Source organism: Phoca vitulina, unplaced genomic scaffold (assembly GCF_004348235.1).
Source record: "Phoca vitulina isolate PV1807 unplaced genomic scaffold, GSC_HSeal_1.0 scaffold49, whole genome shotgun sequence".
Classification (NCBI taxonomy): domain Eukaryota; kingdom Metazoa; phylum Chordata; class Mammalia; order Carnivora; family Phocidae; genus Phoca; species Phoca vitulina.
Window position 1 is genome coordinate 11,828,241 of NW_022589752.1, and position 19,560 is coordinate 11,847,800.

Below are 19,560 nucleotides of genomic sequence, written 5' to 3' on the forward strand. Positions count from 1 at the left end.
ATTTGTTTTTCTTTGTCTAACTTACTTCACTTAGCATTAACGCCCTCAAGGTCCATTCATGTTGTTGCAAATGGCAGGATTTCCTTCTTTAATATAGCTGAATAATATTCTATTGCATATGTATACCGCATCTTCTTTATACATTTTTCCATCTGTGGACACTTGGTTCATTTCCATGTCTTAGGTATTGTAAATAATAGCAATGAACAAGGGCGTGAGGATAATCACTTCAAGTTACTCTCTTCATTTCCTTTGGAAAAATTACTAGGAGTGGAGTTGCTGGATCATATATGGTAGTTCTGTTTTTAATTTTTGAGGATACGCTACACTGTTTTCCATAATGGCTGACCAATTTACATTCCCACTAGCAGTAGACAGGGGTTTCCCTTTCTCCACATCCTTGCCAGTACTTGTTATTTCTTGTCTTTATGGTATTAGCCATTTTAACAAATGTGAGGTGCTGTCTCATTGGGGTTTTGATTTGCACTTTCTTGATGATTCACGATATTGAGCACCTTTCTGTGTACCTGTTGGCCATCTGTATGTCTTCTTTGGGTAAAAGTCTGTTCAGTTCCTCTGCCCATTGTTTAATTAGATTGTTGGTATTTTGCTTTGAGTTGTATGAGTTCTTTACATATTTTGGATATTAACCCCTTATCAGATAAATGGTTTACAAATACTTACTCCCGTTCTGTAGGTTGCCTTTTCATTTTGTTGATTGTTTCCTTTGCTGTGTAGAGGTTTTTTAGTTTGATGTAGTCTCACTTGTTTAGTTTTGCTTTGATTGCATTTGTTTTTGGTGTCAAATCCAAAAAAATCATTGTCAAGATCAATGTCAAGGACATTTACCCCCTATGTTTCTTCTAGCAGCTTTATGGTTTCGGGTCCTATGTTCAAGTCTTTATTCCATTTTAAGTTAATTTTTGTATATGGTGTAAGATAGGGGTCCACTTTCATTCTTTTGCATGTAGCTGTCCAGTTTTCCTAGTGCCATTTATTGAAGAGACTGTCTTTCCCCTATTGTGCATTTTTGGCTCCTTTGTTGTAAATTAAGTGGCCATTATGTATGTGTATTTTCTTTTCAGCTTTCTATCATGTTCCATTGGTCAGTGCCTGTTTTTATGCCAGTACCATACTGTTTTGATTATTGTAGCTTTTTTAAAAAAATATTTATTTATTAGAGAGAGTGCGAGCACGAGCAGTGGGGAGAGGCAGAGGGAGAAGCAGACTCCCTGCTGAGCAGGGAGCCAAATACAATGCTAGACCCAATCCCAGGACCCTTGGATCATGACCTGAACCGAAGGCAGACGCTTAAATGACTGAGCCACCCAGGCGCCCCAGATTACTGTAGCTTTCTTTTTTTTTTTTTTTTAAAGATTTTATTTATTTGACAGAGAGAGACACAGTGAGAGAGGGAACACAAGCAGAGGGAGTGGGAGAGGGAGAAGCAGGCTTCCTGCAGAGCAGGGAGCCTGATGCGGGGCTCTATCCCAGGACCCTGGGATCGTGACCTGAGCCGAAGGCAGATGCTTAATGACTGAGCCACCCAGGCACCCCTAGATTACTGTAGCTTTCTAATGTTGTTTGAAATTAGGAAGGGTGATGCTTCCTGCTTTGTTGTTCTTTCTCAAGATTGCCTTGGCTATTCAGGGTTTTTTAGTTGATTTATTTTTTTTTTTAGTAATCTCTGCACCCAACATGTGGCTCGAACTCACAACCCCAAGATCAAGAGTCGCATGCTCTACTGACTGAGCCAGCTGGGCGCCCTTATTCAGGGTTTTTTATGGTCATACAAACTTTAGGATTATTTGTTTTACTGTGAAAAGTATCATTGCAATTTTGATAGGGATTGTATTGGATCTGCTTTGGTTAGTATGGACATTTTAACAAGATAAATTCTTCCAATTCGTGAGCACAGATTATCTTTCCATTTATTTGTGTCTTCAATTTCTTTCATCAGTGTCTTACAGTTTTCTGTGTACAGATCTTTTACTTCTTTGGTTAAATTTATTCCTAGGTATTTTATCCTTTTTGATGCAGTTGTAAATGGGATTATCTCCTTAATTTCTCTGATAGTTCATTATTAGTGTATAGAAGTGCAACTGATTTTGTGTATTGATTATGTAACCTGAAACTTTACTGAATTTATTTATTATTTCTAACAGTTTTTTGGTGGACTGTTTAGGATGTTTTATATATAGTATTATGTTATCTGCAAATGAAGGTAATTTTAATTGTTCCTTTCTGTTTTGGATGCCTTTTATTTATTTATTTTTTTCTTGCCTGATTGCTCTAACTAGGACTTCCAGTATTATGTTGAATAAAAGTGGTGAGAGTAGACATCCTTGTGTTGTTTCTGATCTTAGAGGAAAAACTTTCAGCATTTTACTCTTGAGTATGATGTTAGCTATAGGCTGAACATATATGGTTTTTATTCTGTCAAGGTATGTTCCCTCTATCTCTTTTGTTGCAAGTTTTAATCATGAATGGATGTTGAATTTTGTCAAATGGCTTTTCTGCATTTTTGAGATGATCATAATGATTTTTATCCTTCAGTGTTGAACCATCTTTACAATCCTAGAATAAATCCCACTTGATCATGGTATATAATCCTTTTAATGTATTGTTAAATACAGTTTGCTAATATTTTCAAGGATTTTTGAATCTGTGTTCATTAAGGATATTGTCCTATAATTTATTTTCTTGTAGTGTCCTTTTCTGGTTTTCGTATCAGGGTGATGCTGGCTTCATAAAATGGGTTTGGAAGTGTTCCTTTCTCCTCTGTTTTCTAGAAGTGTTTGATAAGGATTGATAGTAATTCTTTTTTTTTTTTTTAAGATTTTATTTATTTATTTGACAGAGAGAGACACAGCAAGAGAGGGAACACAAGCAGGGGGAGTGGGAGAGGGAGAAGCAGGTTTCCCGCGGAGCAGGGAGCCCGATGAGGGGCTCGATCCCAGGACCCTGGGATCATGACCTGAGCGGAAGGCAGACGCTTAATGACTGAGCCACCCAGGCGCCCCGATAGTAATTCTTTTTTAAATGTTTGGTAGTTTGATAGAATGCACCAGTGAAGCCATTGGTTCTGGACTTTTGCTTGTTGGGAAGTTTTTCTTTACCAGTAACTGGTGTATTCATATTTTCAATTTTGTACTGAATCAATCTTGGTAGATTGTATGTTCTCGGAATTTTACTAATTTCTTCTAGGTCATTCAGTTTATTGGTTTATTGTTCTTAGTAGTCTCTTATGATCTGTTTTTCTTTTATCAGTTATAACATCTCTTTCATTTCTGATTTTGAGTCCTCTTTTTTCCCTTTTGATAGCTAACAGTTTGTCAATTTTTTTTAATATTTTCAAACAACCAGCTCTTAGTTTCATTAATTTTTTCCTGTGTCTTTTTAGTTTCTGTTTCATTTATTTCCACTCTGATCTTTGTTATTTACATTCTTCTACTAACTGTAGGTTCAGTTTATTAGTTTCTTGAGGTATTAAGTTAGGTTGTTTGAGATATTTCTTGTTTCTTAATATATATAGGTGCTTATCAACACAAACTTCCCATTTAGAACTGTTTTTGCTGCATGCCAGAGTTTAGGTATTTTGTATTTCCATTTTTATTTGTGTCAAGATACTGAAAAATACTTTCTGATTATTTTTTTCAGCCATTGATTGTTTAGGAGCATGTTGTTTAATTTCCATATATTTATCAATTTTCCAGTTTCCTTCTTGTAATTTTTATTTTCATAACATTATGATTTCAGTCTTCTTAAATTTATTAAGACTTGTTTTATATGATTTCAGTCTTCTTAAATTTATTAAGACTTGTTTTTTGGCCTAAAATACAATCTATCATGGAAAATATTCAGTATGTGTTGAGAAGAATGTGTATGCTATTGTTTTTGAATGAAATGCTCTGTATATACCTGTTTAGGACATCTGGATTAAAGTGTCATTGAAGGCCAATGTTTCCTTATTGATTTTCTGTCTGGAGGATTTATCCATTGATGAAAGTGGGGTATTCAAGTTCCCAACTATTATTATATTGCTAGTTCTCTCTTTAGGTCTGTTCATATTTGCTTTATGTATTTAGATACTCCTATGTTGCGTGCTTATATATTTTCAAATGTTGCAACCTCTTCTCAAATTCATCCCTATTTCATTAGATGATGACTTTCTTTGTCTCTTTTTTGAAATTTTATTTTATTATGTTAATCAGCATATATTACATAATTAGTTTTTGCTGTAGTGTTCCATGATTCATTGTTTGCATATAACACCCAGTACTCCATTCAATACGTGCCCTCTTTAGTATCCATCACCAGGCTAACCCATCCCCCCACCCCTCCCCTCTAGAACCCTCAGTTTGTTTCTCTGAGTCCATAGTCTCTCATGGTTTGTCTCCCCCTCTGACTTCCCCCCTTCATTTTTCCCTTCCTGCTATCTTCCTTTTTTTTTTTATATGCTTATTTGCCATATGTATATCTTCTTTTTTTTTATTGTTATGTTAATCCCCATACATTACATCATTAGTTTTAGATATAGTGTTCCATGATTCATTGTTTGTGCATAACACCCAGTGCTCCATGCAGAATGTGCCCTCCTCAATACCCATCACCAGGCTAACCCATCCTCCCAACCCCTTTTTTTTTTTTTAACATATAATGTATTATTTGTTTCAGAGGTACAGGTCTGTGATTCATCAGTATTACACTGTTCACAGCACTCACCATAGCATATACCCACCCCAATGTCTTATCACCCAGCCACCCCATCCCTCCCACACCTCCACCACTCCAGCAACCCTCAGTTTGTTTCCTGAGATTAAGAATTCCTCATATCACTGAGGTCATATGATACATGTCTTTCTCTGATTGACTTATTTTGCTCAGCATAATACCCTCCAGTTCCGTCCACATCATTGCAAATGGCAATATTTCATTCCTTTTGATGGCTGTATAATATTCCGTTGTGTGTGTGTGTGTGTGTGTGTGTGTGTATATATATATATATAGATAGATAGATAGATAGATAGATAGATAGATAGATAGATATAGATATATATACCACTTCTTCTTTATCCATTCATCTGTTGATGGACATCTTGGCTCTTTCCATAGTTTGGCTATTATGTACATTGCTGCTATAAACATCAGGGTGCATGTACCCCTTCGGATCCCTACATTTGTATCTTTGGGGTAAATACCCAGGAGTGCAATTGCTGTGTTGTATGGTAGCTCTATTTTCAACTTTTTGAGGAACCTCCATACTGTTTTCCAGAGTGGCTGCACCAGCTTGCATTCCCACCAATAGTGTAGGAGGGTTCCCCTTTCTCTGCATCCCTGCCAACATCTGTCGTTTCCTGACTTGTTAATTTTAGCCATTCTGACTGGTGTGAGGTGGTATCTCATTGAGGTTTTGATTTGGATTTCCCTGATGCCGAGCGATGTTGAGCACTTTTTCATGTGTCTGTAGGACATTTGGATGTCTTCTTTGGAAAAATGTCTGTTCATGTCTTCTGCCCATTTCTTGATTGGCTTTGGGTGTTGAGTTTGATAAGTTCTTTATAGATTTTGGATACTAGCCCTTTATCTGATATGTCATTGCAAATATCTTCTCCCATTCTGTCAGTTGTCTTTTGGTTTTGTTGACTGTTTCTTTTGCTATGCAAAAGTTTTTTATCTTGACGAAATCCCAATAGTCCATTTTTGCCCTTGCTTCCCTTGCCTTTGGCGATGTTTCTAGGAAGAAGTTGCTGCGGCTGAGGTCAGAGAGGTTGCTGCCTGTGTTCTCCTTTAGGATTTTGATGGACTCCTGTCTCACATTTAGGTCTTTCAACCATTTGGAGTCTATTTTTGTGTGTGGTGTAAGGAAATGGTCCAGTTTCATTCTTCTGCATGTGGCTGTCCAATTTTCCCAACACCATTTGTTGAAGAGTCTGTCTTTTTTCCATTGGACATTCTTTCCTGCGTTGTCGAAGATTAGTTGACCATAGAGTTGAGGGTCCATTTCTGGGCTCTCTATTCTGTTCCATTGATCTCTGTGCCTGTTTTTGTGCCAGTACCATACTGTCTTGATGATGACAGCTTTGTAATAGAGCTTGAAGTCCAGAATTGTGATACCACCGGCTTTGATTTTCTTTTTCAACATTCCTCTGGCTATTCGGGGTCTTTTCTGGTTTCATACAAATTTTAGGATTATTTGTTCCATTTCTTTGAAAAAGTGGATGGTATTTTGATAGGGATTGCATTGAACGTGTAGATTGCTCTAGGTAGCATTGACATCTTCACAATATTTGTTCTTCCAATCCATGAGCATGGAACGTTTTTCCATTTCTTTGTGTCTTTCTCCATTTCTTTCATGAGTATTCTATAGTTTTCTGAGTACAGATTCTTTGCCTCTTTGGTTAGATTTATTCCTAGGTATCTTATGGTTTTGGGTGCAATTGTAAATGGGATAGACTCTTTAATTTCTCTTTCTCTTCTGTCTTGTTGTTGGTGTATAGGAATGCCTCTGATTTCTGTGCATTGATTTTATATCCTGCCACTTGACTGAATTCCTGAATGAGTTCTAGCAGTTTTGGGGTGGAGTCTTTTGGGTTTTCCACATAAAGTATCTTTTCATCTGCAAAGAGTGAGAGTTTGACTTCTTCTTTGCTGATTCAGATGCCTTTTATTTCTTTCTGTTGTCTGATTGCTGTGGCTAGGACTTCTAATACTATGTTGAATAGCAGTGGTGATAGTGGACATCCCTGCTCTGTTCCTGATGTAGGGGGAAAGCTCTCAGTTTTTCCCCATTGAGGATGATAATTGGCTGTGGGTTTTTCATAGATGGCTTTTATGATATTGAGGTATGTACCCTCTATCCCTATACTCTGAAGAGTTTTGATCAAGAAAGGATGCTGTACTTTGTCAAATGCTTTTTCTGCATCTCTTGAGAGGATCATATGGTTCTTGTTCTTTCTTTTATGAATGTATTGTATCACATTGATTATTTGCAGATGTTGAACCAACCTTGTAGCCCAGGGATAAATCCCACTTGGTCGTGGTGAATAATCCTTTTAATGTACTGTGGGATCCTATTGGCTAGTATTTTGGTGAGAATTTTTGCATCCATGTTCATCAAGGATATTGGTCTGTAATTCTCCTTTTTGATTGGGTCTTTGTCTGGTTTTGGGATCAAGGTAATGGTGACCTCATAAAATGAGTTTGGAAGTTTTCCTTCCATTTCTGTGTTTTGGAATAGTTTCAGAAGAATAGGTATTAATTCTTCTTGAAATGTTTGGTAGAATTCCCCTGGGAAGCCATCTGGCCCTGGGCTTTTGTTTTTTTGGGAGATTTTTGATGACTGCTTCAATTTCCTTAGTGGTGATAGGTCTGTTCAGGTTTTCTATTTCTTCCTGGTTCGGTTTTGGTAGTTGATACATCTCTAGGAATGCATCCATTTCTTCCAGATTATCTAATTTGCTGGCATAGAGTTGCTCATAATATGTTCTTATAATTCTTTGTATTTCTTTGGGTTGGTTGTGATCTCTCCTCTTTCATTCATGATTTTGTTGATTTGGGTCATTTCTCTTTTCTTTTTAATAAGTCTGGCCAAGGGTTTATCAATCTTGTTAATTCTTTCAAAGAACCAGCTCCTAGTTTCATTGATCTGTTCTACTAATAGCCTTTTTGATTTCGACTTGGTTAGATTTTAGTTCTGTTATTTCTCCAGAAAGGGTTTCTCTAATATCTTCCATGCTTTTTTTCAGTCCCAGCTAGTATCTTTAAAATCATCATTCTGAACTCTAGTTCCGACATCTTACTAATGTCTGTATTGATTAGGTCCCTGGCAGTCGGTACTGCCTCTAGTTCTTTTCTTTGAGGTGATTTTTTCCGTCTTGTCATTTTGTCCAAAGGACAATAGATGAATGAGAGAACAAAATGCTAACAGGGTAACAACGACCGCCAAAAAATATACAGTAAACAAATCAGAAGAGACCTGAAGCCGGAGGAAAAGAAAGAGAAAGAAAGAAAAAAGAAAAAAAAGAAAAAGATAAAACAAAGAAACAAAAAAAACAGAATATGATCAAGTATGATCAGGCTGGTGCATAGATTAGTGCCACACACTAGATTTTGGCATATTTTGGTCTGTTAGAAGAAAGTGCCTCCCAAAATTTTAAAGAAAGAAAAACTTATCTATGTACAAAAATAAGGGTTAATATGATGAAGGGATGGAATATGACTGTAAAGATGAAAATTATAAAAGATTTTATAAAAGGAATTGATAAGAAGTTGGTTGGGGGCGCCTGGGTGGCTTCGTCATTAAGCATCTGCCTTCAGCTCAGGTCGTGGGTCCCAGGGTTCTGGGATCGAGCCCCACATCGGGCTTCCTGCTCCGTGGGAAGCCTGCTTCTCCCTCTCCCTCTCCCCCTCCCCCTGCTTGTGTTCCCTCTCTTGCTGTGTCTCTCTCTGTCAAATAAATAAATAAAATCTTAAAAAAAAAAAAAAAAAGAAGTTGGTTGAGAAAAGAAAGAAGAGGATTTAAAAAAAAAATAAAAAGGGAGAGAATGTGATCAGGCAGGAGACTAGAACAAAGCCATACACTAGAGATTTAGGGTATATTTTGGTCTGTTAGAAGAAACTGTATCCCAAAATTTTAAAGAGAGAACAACTTATATATATATATATATACCAAAAATAAGGTTAACTACTATGAAGGGATAGAATATGACTGTAAAAATGAAAAATAAAAAAGATTTTTTAAAAAAGGGATTGATAAGATGTTGGTTGAAAAAGGGAAAAAGAAAAATTCAACAAAAAAAAAAAAGGAAAAGAAAGTTAAAAAAAAATTAACTTTGAAAGACTAAAGAATCATGGGAAAAAAGCCATGAATTCTATGTGCAGTATTCCCCCTAGCGCTAGAGTTCTGCCGTTCTCATTGATCAGTAAACTTGGTTTTGGCTGGCTGTTCTTGCTGATCTTTTGGGGGAGAGGCCTGTTGCTGTGGTCTCAGATGTCTTTGCTGGAGGCAGAATTGCCCCGCCCTTGCCCAGTCCAGGCTAAGTTATCTGCTCGGGTTTGCTCTCCGGAGCTTTTGTTCCCTGCAAGCTTTCGGTACAGCTTTGGGGGACGAGAGTGAAAATGGCGGCCTCCCAGTCTCCACCGTGGAGGAGCCGAGAGCTCGGGTCTCCACTCCTCAGTGAGCCCCCAGCGAAAAGCAGTCAATCACTCCCGTCCCCCTGGTCTCTGGGTGCACTCCGTGCTCACCTGGCCTGTGACCAAGCATTTCTATCTCTCACTCACAACCCCGTTTGGAGTCTCCAAACCCAGCCAATTCCTGCGGTGCGCTCCTGCAGTGCGCTCCTGTGCCACTTACCCCCCAGGGAGAAAGGGGAGTCTACCTGGATCTGCCGTTTTTTGGGTCCCTCCTGGAGGAGCAGTGGCCCGACTGTGCCATGGATCATGGTTTATGGCAACCCCGAGCTGAGAGCCCACTCCTCGGCTCTGTCTCTGCAGCCAGCTTCCCTGCTCTGATACCTGGGAGCTCTGCTGCACTCAGGCACCCCTGGTCTTTCTGTGACCCCGAGGGTCCTGAGACCACACTGTCCCAGTGAGGTTTCCTCTCCCCGCTTAGCTACTGGAGCAACGTCCTTCAGTGGAGCCGACTTCTAAAAGTCCGATTTTGTGCTCTGCTGCTCTATCACTTGCTGGTAGCGGCTGACGGAGGCCCCCTCCCCTGGCATCTGTCTTCCCGAATACCACCTGGGATTCACTTCTCCACATGTCCTACCTTCCAGAAAGTGGTCGCTTTTCTATTCAGAGAGTTGCTGCTATTCTTTTCTTCGATCTTCTGTTGAGTTTGTAGATGTTCAGAATGGTTTGATCCCTATCTAGCTGAATTCCTGGGACCAGACGAAATTTAGGTCTCCTACTCCTCTGCCATCTTGCTCCTCCTCCCCCTGGTCTTATGTATTTATTAACAAATTACTGTAATTGTTGTTTTTGCTACTTTTGTCTTTAACCTTCATACTAGCTTTGTAAGTGATTAACCCACCCCCTTTACAACATTATTTTGAATTTTAGTATATATTTACCTTTACCAGTAAGTTTGTACTTTCATGTTTTCCTGTTACTAATTGATACCTTTTATTTCAGCTTCAAGAAATCCCTTTAACATTTCTTGTAAAGCCCAGTCTAGTGATGAATTCCTTTAGCTTTTTGCTTATCTGGAAACCTCTTTATCTCTCCTATTCTGAAGGACGGCTTTGCTGGGTAGAATATTCTTGGTTGGTAGGTTTTCCTTTCAGCACTTTGAGTATGTCATGCCACTGTCTTTTGGCCTGCAAAGTTTCTGTTGAAAAATCTGATGATAGTTTTGTGGGGTTTACCTGTATGTAACAAGTTATTTTTCTTTTGCTGCTTTTAAAAATTTTCTTCTTGTAATTTAATTACAAAAACATAATTTAGTTATGTGTCCTGGTGTGGTTTCTTTGGGTTCAGCTTATTTGGAACTCTGTTTCCTTCCCCAGGTTAGGGAAGTTTTTGGCCATAATTTCAAGTAAGTTTTCTGTCCCTGTCTCCTTTTCCTTTCGGGGCTTCTATAATATGGATACTGGTTTATTTGATATTGTCCCATAAGTGCCTTATGCTATTTTCACTTTCTTTAATTCCTTTTTTTTGTTGCTCCTCTGATTTGACAAATTCCACTGCCCTTTCTTTGAGTTCCTGATCCTTTCTTTGGCTTCATCAAGTTTTCTTTTAATCCTTTTATTAATATTTTTCAGTTCAGTTACTATATTCTTTAGCTCTGTGATTTCTGTTTGGTACTTTCTTATATTTTCTGTTTCTTTGTTGAAATTCTCACTTTGTTCTTGCATTGTTCTCCTGATCTCAGTGACAGCATCTTTATGACTGTTATTTTGAACTCTTATTGGGAGAATCACTTATCTTCATTTCACTGAGGTCTTTTTCTGAGGCTTTATCTTGTTCTTTTGTTTGTAACATATTGTTCTGTGTCTTCATTTGCTTTGACTCTGTGTTCATTTCTACGTGTTAGATAAAACAGACACCTCTCTTAGTCCTGAAGGTGGGGCCTTAAGTAGGAAATAAAACCTATGTTTCAACCCTGCCCTATCTCTTGGTTGCCTCTCAAACCTTTGTGATTTTCCAAGTAGCCTACTTTATTTTTAGTAGTTCCCAGTTGTTGAGGGTATGCCAAAACCTGCCAGTGTCCCAGTGGGAAGGATCTCAGTCAGTACTCAGATTCAGTTTGATTGGAAGCTGCACCCTCAGGTGGGAGCTTTGAAAGTATGCAAATGCACCTCTTTCATGGCCAGACTTTGAGATTCGTATCTGTCTGTACCCTCTGCACTAAGCCCTGGTGGGATAGCCAGTTAAGAAGCGTTTCTTTGTTTGCTGTCATCCCGTTGAATCTGTGAACCTAAGCCCTGCTGGCCATCAGAACCAGGCTATCAAAGGAGGTGTCCTGAGCAGCAACCACAAAAGCTGGGATGCTGGGTGTTTGTATAAGCTCCTTTCTTAGAGACACCAGCAATCTGGGGTAATGCAGAAGGAGGATGAAGGTGGTACCTTCTGGCCTCCACAGAATCTGGAGGGGATTTTCAGGGGGCTCCTCGATATGTGTTTAATTAGAAGCTTGCTCCTCTGGCCACAGGTATGAAGATAAGCTAATATAGGCCTCTTTCACAGAAGAAATGGGTGTTTCAGTCAGCTGTCTCATCACTGCTCCCGTGGTTGGTAGCTGATTAAGAACTCTTTTTCTGTTTGTTACAGTCCTGTGGGACCTGCATACATAAAGCCCCATTGGCTATCAGAGCTGATGATCAAGGGACATCCCATGGGTGGTAGCTGCAAAAACTGGGGCTCTAGATGTGTGCATCAGGAGTGTTTTTAGGCAGTACTCATGACCTGGAACAAAGCAGAAGGAGAGTGTGAGGATGGTGCCTGCTAGGCTCTACAGTCTTTGGAGAGTTTTCAGTAGGCCTCTAGATGTGTGTTAAATTAGAAGCCTGTCACATAAAATATATAGTATCAGAGCAAAATGCAGTAGAAAACTCATTCAGAAAACAGAAGAAGAGGAAATACGGAGTTACTGATCCATACCAATTATGAAATCCAGCTTGGCAGAGATTGTGAAGGCTTGTTCTCCTGGGGTATGGGAGAAATTCTTTGAATAATTTAGTTTCTTCTTTTTGGGATGATCTTTTCTGTCATTTATCCTCTATAAGCAGATCCAACGTAGGTATTGGTTTATGTGCTTGCCTTGGGGTCTGTATAACTGTCTCAACTTGTGTGTTGTGGTGCAGGTTTGGGGCTTGAGTGTTTTAAGAGTTGAATATAATACTTTTTAAATGATTGAATAGTGAGGTTAGAGAAGAGGCTCTGCTCCATAAAGTTATTCAGGACCCCAAGCTGATGGGGGCTTTGCTGTCTTTAACTGGTGGTTTCCACACTTATAGTGTATGTTGATATCAGATAGCAGAAGAGAAACAGAAGTAGAGGATTGTGGAGAAAATTCTTATGGGCCAGGAGTAGTAGTGGTGTACACCACTTTTGCCCATGACCAGAACTTAAATCACATGTCCAAACCAACTCCAAGGGAGGCTAGGAAATGTAGTCTAGCTGTATGCCTAAGAGGAAAGGGAAATAGTTTGGTGAACAGCTAGACAGTTTCTCCTTTATCCTACCTGTCTTTATTGAAACACTCTGTCTTACCAAAAGAGAATATATATTTTTTCTAAGTCCATGATACATTTGCAAGTATAATTCATGTAGTAAGCCATAAAGAAAGATTGAGATTTGTCTAAGGAGAGATTCATAGTCACAGTCTCTAATAATTCATTGAGTTGGAAATCAACAACAACAAAAGATGTTTAACCTCCTTACCTTCTTGGAAATTAAACACTCTGGGTTTTAAAAAGAAAAAGAGAAAAAAAATGGAAAATGAAAATAAATTAGAAATTTCGTAGAAATTGATGAAAATGAAAAACAATGGTTTGTTTTACAGAAAATTTATATTTTGTGGGCTTTTATTATTTAAAAAACCTGAAAATATATAAACTGATATCCAACTTAAGATATCCAACTTAACAGAATAAATCTCCAGATTGCTTTCATATTTCTGTCTCTTTGAACTTCATTTACTATGATTACCTCAAGCCTTTCCTTTCCATCAGTTTTCTTAGCAGTGTCTATTCTGTTGCTTGCTGCTTCAAAACATATTTAAATTTTGTTATTGTTTATCACAGGCAAATTTTTCTTTGTAGTTTTAAGATCTTTGTTGAATTAAAGTAATATAAAGGAAAAGTACTGTAAAATGAATTGGTGAGATTAAAAGGGAGATATAAGTGGGTATTAACTGTTTATACTTGGGAATTGTTAAAATTTTGTTTTTCTTCTAGATTCTGATGGAAGAAGGAGGAACCTGTTCTTTAAAAGACAGACCAACATCTGCTAAGAAAATCTGTCAGTGTAACTATAATGAATTTTATTCTTTTAAAAAAAAAAAACAACCTAACATTTAAATGAAAATCAGTTAAATTTTGTGGAGTTTTTTTTTTTTTTTCAGATTTTTTGCCAGCAAATATTTCATAATTTTAGAATATATTAGCAGTGCAACTGACTCTTTAAAACTGCACTGTTATACATGAGTATATATAGTATACATATATAGTTTAGTGAATAATGAAACTGATATCCTGATACATTAAGAAATAATGTATACTCAGTACATTTGAAGGTCTTCTCAATTGCATTTCCTATCCTGCCCCCTAGAGGTAACTATTATCCTGAATTCATTTTTTGTGATATCCCACATAGTCTTTTCCATTGCTTGGTTTTGAACTTTCTGCAAATTGTGGCAAATTCTACATATTTTTCTGCAATTTTCTTTTTCTTTGTTGTTGTTCACCCAATAATATATTTTGGGGTTTGTTTACTTTGATAGTTGTGACTCTAGTACATTTCATTATTTGTTTACTACTATAAGCCTTCTATTTTGTGAATGTAGTATCGCATCTTATTTTTACATCCTCTGGCAGTGATTAGGTTGTATGGATATTTTGGTATGATAAACAGTGCTGCTTTGGCAATTCTTGATACTTCTCCTGGCACACATGTATAAAAATGTCCTCTATGATATAGTTCTAGGAGCAGAATTGACTAGTTCATATGATATGAGCATTTATACCTCTTCCAGGTAATGCAAAATTATTTTCCAAAGTAGTTGTGCCATTTTAAACTTTCACTAGCAAGAGGTAGGAGTCTTAGTTGTTACATAGTCTAACTCCAGGTCAGCTTTTTATCATTGTTGGCAATCTGAAATCTCACTGTAATTTTAATTTATATTTCCCTAATTATTAATTAGGTTGATTGAACATCCATGTTCATCTGTGAAATGCCTTTCATGTCTGTTGCCCATGTTTCTTTTAAAAAGTTTGGCTTTTCTTATGGGATGTGTCTTCTATATATCTGTATGTATATATTCTATATATCTTTTATAGATCCTAGATATTAATTGCTTTAGGCCCATGTGCAGCAAATACTTCATATTTGAGTGATCTTTTTATTCTATGCTGCCTTTTTATGGACAAAAGTTTGACTGTTTTTACATAGTCTGTGATGGAATGATTCTTCAGGATATCTAGTCCAGTAGGATACCTAGAAATTTTTATGGATTTTTTTTTTTCTTTTAGAATTAGTTTAATCTTTTGAATATATAACACATTGGTTTCTGTCCCTATCTTTGCTGCTCTCTTTCCTTCTGCATCATGTAAGTAGCTGTTTTTTGTTGGTTTTTGGTTTATCATTCCAGTTTTTTTCCCCAAAATAAAGCCTAAAAATATATAAGTGCACATATACATATGAATCTTAGTCCTTGCCTTTCTCACTCCAAATGTAATAATACTGGATATTTTATTTAATATAGGGTATTTTATTAAATTAATTAAACAGATTAATTTAATAAAACATCGTATAGTGTTCGCTATGTTAGTGTTAGACATTCTGTCATCCTTTTTTTATGACATGTAGTAATCCATTATGTGGATGGATTATAGTTTATTCAGTCAATGCCCTGTTGATGGACATTTGGGTTGTTTCCAGTATTCTGTTCTTACAAGTAATGTTGCAGTGAACCACACTATGCGTATGTTGCTTAATTGTGGAAGTAGGGTAATTTTTAGGAGTGGGATTGCTGAGTCAAAGGGGAGATACATTGGTTTTTTTAACTTCTCTTTTTAAGTAGGCTCTGTGCCCAGTGTAAAGCCTGACACGGCCCCTGAATGCACAATCCTGAAATCAGGACCTGAGCCGAAATTAAGAGGCAGATGCCCAACAGACTGAGCCACGCAGGCACCCAATACACTGCGGCTTTTTGTAGTTATTGCCAAATTCCCTGTCATACCATTTGGCAATCCTACCAGAAATACTCCTTTCATGCCACAGACTCACCAACAGGAGTTGTGGCCTAGCTTAGAAATTTTTTTGTGAATCTCACAATGATAGATAGATAGACATTTGAGTTTTTACTTCTCTTTCTATGAGTGAAATTGAGAATCTTTTAAAAATGTTCAATGGCTGTATTTGCATTTCTTTTTCTGTGAGCTCTCCATTCATGTCTTTGAGGGTTTGTTTTTTTTAAAAGATTTATTTATTTATTTGAGGCAGGGAAGGGCAGAGAAAGAGGGAGAGAGAAACCCAAGCAGACTCTGCGCAGAGCACAGAGCTCAATGTAGGTCTCAGTTCCCACGACCCTGAGATCACAACCCAAGCCAAAACCAAGAGTCAGACACCCAACCAACTGTGCCACCCAGGTGCCCCATGTCTTTGAGTTTGGGGCATTTTTTCTTATATAAGAAGAGCTCTATATATATTAAAGAGATTTAGGCCTTTGTGATATATCACAAATATTTTCGCCTAGTTTATTATTGGATTTTATGTTGTTTTTACTTTGCTTATGGTGTTTTCTGCTTTTGCAAAAGGCTTAACATTTTTTTATGTAGTTAATTTTATCAATTTCTTCCTTTAATACTTTTGGATTTAATTAGAAAGACTCTACACTCCCAGATTATAAATGAATTCACTTACATTTTCTTCTAATATTAGCATGATTTTATATTTTTACATTTAGGTCTTTAATCCATTTGAAGTTTATCCTGAGGGACGCCTGGGTGGCTCAGTCGGTTAAGCGGCTGCCTTCGGCCCAGGTCATGATCCCAGGGTTCTGGGATCGAGTCCCACATCGGGCTCCTTGCTCAGCAGGGAGCCTGCTTCTCCCTCTCTCTCCCTCTGCTTGTGCTCTCTCTGTCAAATGAAGTTTATCCTGAATTAAGGTGTGAGATATTTCTCTCTTCAGGTTTTTAAAATGCATCTTTTCCCTAAGTACTTGTGATACCACTTTTTTTATATAGTAATTTTCTATATGTACTGGGGTCTGTTTTGGGGCTTTCTATACTTTTCATTGCTCTTTCCTAATCTTCATGTTCCAATACCATACTATTTTTATTATGATGACTTTATAGTATGTTTAATTTCTAGAAGAGTTACACCTCCCTTTACGCTTTAAAAAAAAAGGTTTTTTTCTGGCTATTTCTTTTTTTTAGTTTTTCATATAAACTTTAAAATCAACTTGTTTAACTCCAGAGAAATGTTTTGATTTTTATTAGGAAAATGTTAAATGTATATATTAATGAAGTGTGAATTGTCAACCTAATGATGTTAGCCTATCTAAGAACAGGGGATGTTCTTTAGCTGATTCAGTCTAATTTTGTATTTTTAATATTTGTTTAAATGACGTTTAGACACTTTAAAGTTTTTATTTATTTATTTTAATTTTTTTTTTTTTTAAGATTTTTATTTATTTATTTGATAGAGAGAGAGACAGCGAGAGAGGGAACACAGCAGGGGGAGTGGGAGAGGGAGAAGCAGGCTTCCTGTGGAGCAGGGAGCCCGATGTGGGACCCGATCCCAGGACCCCGGGATCATGACCTGAGCTGAAGGCAGACGCTTAACGACTCAGCCACCCAGGCACCCCACTTTAAAGTTTTTAAGTAGATTACTGCATGTGTCTTGTTAGATTTATCTGTAGGTACTTTTGTTGTTTTGTTGCTGCTGCTTTAGTGTGGATATGTATCTCATGTTTTTATATTAAGTAGGATTCTGGATTTTGAGCTTAGGCACATGTGTGTTGATTATTTTATTGAGAATTTTTTAAGGAAATGATTTTGGGGGAAATAAGTAATTTGGGGAAGAGTAATTCTTGGCATCTCTAAAAATAATTATTAATTTTTCTTCATAGATTTTTTTTTATTGTGGCAAAAAACCACATAACATAAAATTCACCTTCCCAGCAATTTTCACACCTCTGCTCCCCTTCCCCCACAGCCCCTGCAACCACCATTTAACTTTCTGTTCCTATGAGTTTGAATATTTTAGATATGTAAGTGGAATTATGCAATATTTGTCTTTTTGTGACTGGCTTATTTCACTTAGCATAATATCCTCAAGGTTCATTCATGTAATAGTATATGGCAGGATTTCCTTCTCTTTTAGTGCTGAATAATATTCCATTGTTTGTATATACCACATTTTCTGTATCCATTTGTATGGAGACATCTAGGTTGCTTCCACCTTTTGGCTATTGTGAATAGTAACTGTAATGAACATGAGTGCACAAATATCTCTTCAGGGTCCTGTTTTCAATTCTTTTGGATATATACCCAGAAATGGGATTGCTGGATCATATGTTACCTCTGGTTTTAACTTTCTGAGGAATGTTTATACTGTTTTCCGTGGCAGCTACGTCATTTTACATTCCCATTTATAGTGCACAAGGGTTTCAGTTTCTCAACATCCTTGCCAACACTTAACTATTTTTTTTTTAAATTTTTATAGGTTGGCCATTCTAATGGGTGTGAGGTGTGATACCTTATGGTGGTGTAGATCTTTTAAAATGGTGAATTTTACTAATGGATTTTGTGATAGGACCATCCTAGCATTTTTATAATACATCCTACCAATTTATGATGTATTATAATTTTGTTTGCTATTCTATTTTACTATATCCTGTTTTAATTTAAAATTTGAAATTTTAGTGTTTATATAAGATTTTTACATTGATAATGTGAGATTTGTCTTTAGAGTATGTGTGTAGGTATGCGTGTTTGCAGTCTTTCTGATGTTTTGGTATTAATGTTATATATCAGATTCACAAAGAATTTTGAAGCTGTATACTTGTCAAAATTGAGGCTATTTGAAAGATTTCTTGAAATTTGCGTCCCTTGCCTCTTCACCCCAATTTCACTGCTTTATTGCAAATCCTCATCACTTCATGACGAGTTTATTGAGTTAATTTTCTAACTGACCTGCTTTTATCCAGTCTCACCCTTCTTTAATCTATCCTCAGTTAGATGCCTTGGTAAATAATCTAAAATGCAAATTCCTTTAATATTAGAGTGTATCCTTATACTTTCTTTTTCTTCTTCTCCATATGCTATTTTTCATCTTGTCTCTCTGGACAATGTTTATTCATCTTTCAAAACCTATTCTTTATACTGTGCTTTTTCTTCTTTTTTTTTTTTAAAGATTTTTTTTTCATTTATTTATGTATTAGAGCATGAGTGGAGGGAGGAGCAGAGGGAGAGGGACAAGCAGACTCCATGTTGAGCACAGAGCCCAATGTGGGGCTCGATCCCACGACCCTGAGATCAGGACCTGAGCTGAAATCAAGAGTTGGATGCCTAACCAACTGAGCCACCCAGACAACCCTATGCTGTGCTTTTTTTGTAGCTGTTCCCAACTCTCTCTTTGAGCTTACCACACTTAGTTCTCTATTACTTTTGTACCTTCTGTGACTTCTGTTGTTGCACCTAATTTTGTGACTTTTTCTTTTAAACAGTATTAATATGTCTTTCTCCATTAAAAGATTCTGAACACTTTGAGCACTGTAGGCATGTCATGTTTCCCTACTATTACAGTGCCTTACATAAAGTAATTAATAAGTGTTGAACTGAATTGACATTTCGATCTGCATGTCTTTTCTTACACTGCTATAGGTATGATATTCTTTCAACAGACATTTGTCTTCTATTCTAATGACTCTGGGTTTACTATACCTATGAAGTGAATGAACCTTACTAGGGGGAATGCTCTTAGATTATGGTGTTAGTAAAATCCTACCATTTACTTTTCTGTACTCTGCTTTCTACTATCAGGGAGAACCTGATCTACAGGTATATAAATTTCCTTCTAGAATGATGAACTAAGGGTATCTGAGTTCAGCTAAGTTCTCCCTGTCTCTCAGCTGACTGATGGTTAGATTCTGTTTCAGAGAACATTAGTCCTGATCTGAGGCATGCATAGATAGTACCTATAGTTTTTTGCATACAGGAGGGCATGTGATTTGATATGAGTTGCCGCTCCACATTCCATTACCTTGCGCTTTCCTTGATAGCAGACCCATTTTCACAAACAAGGAGAGGAGTCGTTGAAGCTACTGTCACTCTGTAGTATTTTTGCATTATAGGGAGTCATAACCTACTTCTCAGGTGCATATTTAAACTT

General features: G+C 37.1%; 1 protein-coding gene across 1 annotated transcript in view; it reads left to right on the forward strand.

Moving 5' to 3' along the window:
- Nucleotides 1-19,560, forward strand: part of CUNH12orf40 (chromosome unknown C12orf40 homolog) — a gene marked incomplete at its 5' end in the record, with an annotated part of 66,742 nt that overhangs the window by 35,978 nt on the left and 11,204 nt on the right. Inside the window, one exon of the mRNA XM_032387469.1 lies at nucleotides 13,401-13,464. Coding sequence (XP_032243360.1) covers nucleotides 13,401-13,464 — 64 coding nt within the window. The remainder of the gene's footprint in view (nucleotides 1-13,400; nucleotides 13,465-19,560) is intronic.